Source organism: Sturnira hondurensis, unplaced genomic scaffold (assembly GCF_014824575.4).
Source record: "Sturnira hondurensis isolate 20B ecotype Veracruz unplaced genomic scaffold, ASM1482457v3 Scaffold0012483, whole genome shotgun sequence".
NCBI classification, from domain to species: domain Eukaryota; kingdom Metazoa; phylum Chordata; class Mammalia; order Chiroptera; family Phyllostomidae; genus Sturnira; species Sturnira hondurensis.
The window spans coordinates 1-3,553 of NW_028085114.1; the positions used below are offsets into that span (position 1 = coordinate 1).

The following is a 3,553-nucleotide window of genomic DNA, read 5'->3' on the forward strand; positions in this document are numbered from 1 at the left end:
TGTCAGGCAGGCAGGGACAACATTGTGGGAAGGTGGGGACAGTGCTGGAGCTTCAGGCAACCCTGAGTTGTGGGGCTCTACAGGACAGGCAACGATGTATAGATTCTCAATCCTGGGTCCCGCCCTAGGTTCAGAGCACTGGGGAGCAGCCTCCTGGGAGAGTCCCATCAGAGCAGTGACGTCATCGGAAATGCTCCTATCAGGGCACAGGGAGTATGGAACTGTGGACCACTCACCCCAGGGCACCCCACCCTGAGCTGAGCGAGGTCCTGAGAAGCTGCCATGGGCCCCAGGCTCCTCTGCTGTGTGGCCCTTTGTCTCCTGGGAGCAGGTGAGCCCGGGACACTGTGTGTAAGTCCCGAACACGCAGTCACATCCCTGACATAGAAGTCTGGGGTGATGGCTGGTGTGGGAGGCTTCCTCTGCTCTGCCCCTGGACTTCTCTCTGTCACTCCCAACAGGCCCAGTGGACTCTGCAGTCACTCAGACCCCAAAACACCTGATCAAAGCAAGAAAACAGCAAGTGACGCTGAACTGTTCCTATATCTCTGGGCACCGCTCTGTGTTTTGGTACAAACAGCCCCAGGGTCAGGGCCCTGATTTCCTGGTTGAGTATTTCAATGAGCAAGAGCAAGAAAAGGGGAACATGCCCGGTCACTTCTCAGTGAAGCAGTTTGGTGACTCCCACTCTGAGCTGACCTCGAGCTCGCTGGAGCTGAGCGACTCAGCCCTGTACCTCTGTGCCAGCAGCCTTGACACAGCCCTGCAGACGCGGCAGCTGCCTGCACAAAAACACTCAGCCCCACTCAGGAAGTGAGCTCAAAGTGGCTGCTGCCAGCCAGGCAGGCTCAGGCCTAGGATTGTAGTCTGCCTGTCTCAGCACTGTCCTGCTGCTCTCAGAGGGGGTAGGATTTGTTGCTCATGGACGTCATGCAGCTGAAGGATCACTGTTCCTGTTTATACACGGGATGGGAAGTCATGTTCCTGGGTCTCAGACCTCACAAACCAAGGAGGAAGAAATCACTCAAGTCTGTTCCTCAACACCTGTGGATTTGTCCCCTCCACCTCTCCCAGTCCCATGGCCACATTAGCTTCCCTTTTCCAGGTTTGCATGAACAGGCCTGGGGAGAGGACACACCATCCAGGACTGTCAACCTTGTCCCTGACAGCTTCAAGGAACATTTCACTTCAAGGCAACGAATATCCATCTATCGCTCATGATGACAGCAAAGAAATGCATGGTTTCTTTTCCTCTTTAAAAAAGATTTTATTTATTTATTTTTAGAGGGTAGTAGAGAGAGAAAGAGGAGAGAAACATCATTGTGTGGTTGCCTCTTGTGCGCCCCCTACTGGGGACCTGGCCTGCAACCCAGGTTTGTGCCCTAGACTGGGAATTGAACCAACGACCGAGGAAGGCAGTTTCCTGTACTGTTGCTGTCACCTGGCTCTGCCCAGAGACCTGAAGGAAGTTAGGGTTCCCGCAAAGCATGGAAATGTGGGTAGATTATCTACAGGTGTTTAAAGACTTGTGATATTTATTATAATTAATGTCAGGAATCCTTCAGAGAGAGATATTCCCCATGGAATAATGTCTCAATTTAAAAAGAGCATTTATACTCTCTCAACCTGGAGGCATCCCCCTCTCCCCACATCCCTCAGCAATCCTAGGGGACAGCAGGGCACCTGCAGAGCTGAACACCACGCAGAAAGCTAGTTCCCAAGGGGTGAGCTGGATGTGTTAGCTGCTGACTCTCCCCACACCCAGGAGGTTCTAAAGGTACTGTACTGTGGGGCAAGTGTCAGGGGCCACATTTGTTGGGGGAAGGATAGGAAACAGAACGAAAGGACCCTCAGGTGGTGACGAGCCTGCCCCTGAGGTTGGGCCACCTGAGATCAGGAGGGTCACGCTGTGGCAGGAAGGACAGTGTGCAGATGCTGGATGACCAGCAAAGGAGAAAAGGAGGTTGACAGACAACGTGGAACCCAAGAGTCCTAAAGGCATGAGAAAGCCTCAGATGCAAAAGCCCAGAGACTTGCACACACAGCAAACCAGGGCGTCATGAAGATCTGCAGATGAGATGAAACACACCTGAAGTCACACACTGTGAGCACAGAGGGTGAGAACGACTCTTGGACTCCTGTCAGTTGAGCCACAAGTGTTCTTCTCACTCCAAGCTGTTCACCTGCACATCTATTTCTGATCTGATGCTCAGGGAAGGGGCGTGTCCCCTTGTGACAAGTTGGCTCTGGGGCCCAGGCAGTGGGGGTGGCACCTCAGAAAGACTCCCTGGAGAGCCCTGCTCCCTTCCTGCCCCCACAGACTCAGAGGGAACCTGCACCACCCGGGCTGATGCCATGAATGGCGGCCTCCTCTGCTGCGTGACCTTGTGTCTCCTCCGTGCAGGTGGGTCCTGGGCCGGGCCCCTCTGTGGGGAGAGTTCCCATGCCCAGCACTGAGCTGCTCCCTGGTGGCTCTAACATCTGCTCCACTGTCTTCCCCGCAGGTCTGGGGAGGGCCGGGGTCACTCAGACCTCGACATTCCAGGTCCTGACAACAGGACAGACGGTGACATTGAGCTGTACCCAGGACTTGAATCACAAGGTTATGTACTGGTACCGACAGGACCTGGGTCACGGGCTGAGGCTGATCTATCACTCAATTGGTGTCGGGATCTCTGGCAAAGGAGAGGTTTCGGATGGATACAGTGCCTCTAGATCAAAAACAGAGGACTTCTCGCTCACGCTGGAGTGGGCCACCCCCTCTCAGACATCTGTGTACTTCTGCGCCAGCAGTGAGGCAGTGAGTGCACAGCCCTGCACGGCCACCTGTTTTCTGCACAGAAAGGCTGGGGGAGGCCGACTCCTGGACTCAGGGGAGCCCCGTGAAGATTCCTACACCTTACAGCACCCAGTGGCCCCCGCCTGAAGGGAGACCCCCAGAGTGTGCTAGGGTCCTCCTCCTGGACAGTGTTTGCCAAGCCTGGTGTAGACCCATAGCTTCGGTCACACAAGTCTGCACTGTGGCTGTGTGTCAGCCTGTCCTCTGCAGCTGCTCCACTAGCTGGGAAGGTGCTTCCCTATCTCTAGCTTTCTTGTCATCACGTTGAGTCTGATGGCCCCGGGGTGGAGAGTGAGTCATTAGTCAATCATATGCTTCTAGACCGCCCTGCATACCACACACAGATGTGTCAGCAGTCAGGGAAATGGCTGCTTCTTCCGTGAAGCAGCTGTAAGAACCCAATTTTTAAATGTGTGGTGATTTAGAAGGACTGGAGGCTTTATTGTGGGCTGTGGGGACAGAATACTACATGGAAGTTAACGAGCACAGAGGGGACACTCAGTCATGACCTGAGGAAGGGATAGGAGCTTCCTACTCAGATGTCCCCAAGGCACTGCTCCATCTGTGCGTCTCTGAGTGTGTCAGTACGTTCAGGGCAAAGCAGAGCCAACTCCTGCCCTCACCGAAGAAACGGGTAGGATTGAGCATGTGTGACTAGGACCCAGGAGGGTAAGGTGACAGAACAGCATGGCCCCAGGAGATCCCGGATTGCAG

At 54.5% G+C, this 3,553-nt stretch overlaps 1 gene segment (V, D, J or C); it reads left to right on the forward strand.

Moving 5' to 3' along the window:
• Positions 1 to 282: 282 nt before the first annotated feature.
• LOC118997101 (T cell receptor beta variable 5-1-like) lies at positions 283 to 817 on the forward strand. The segment is given in 2 exon segments: positions 283 to 331; positions 462 to 817. Coding segments are annotated over 2 exon segments (405 nt in total).
• Positions 818 to 3,553: the final 2,736 nt, after the last annotated feature.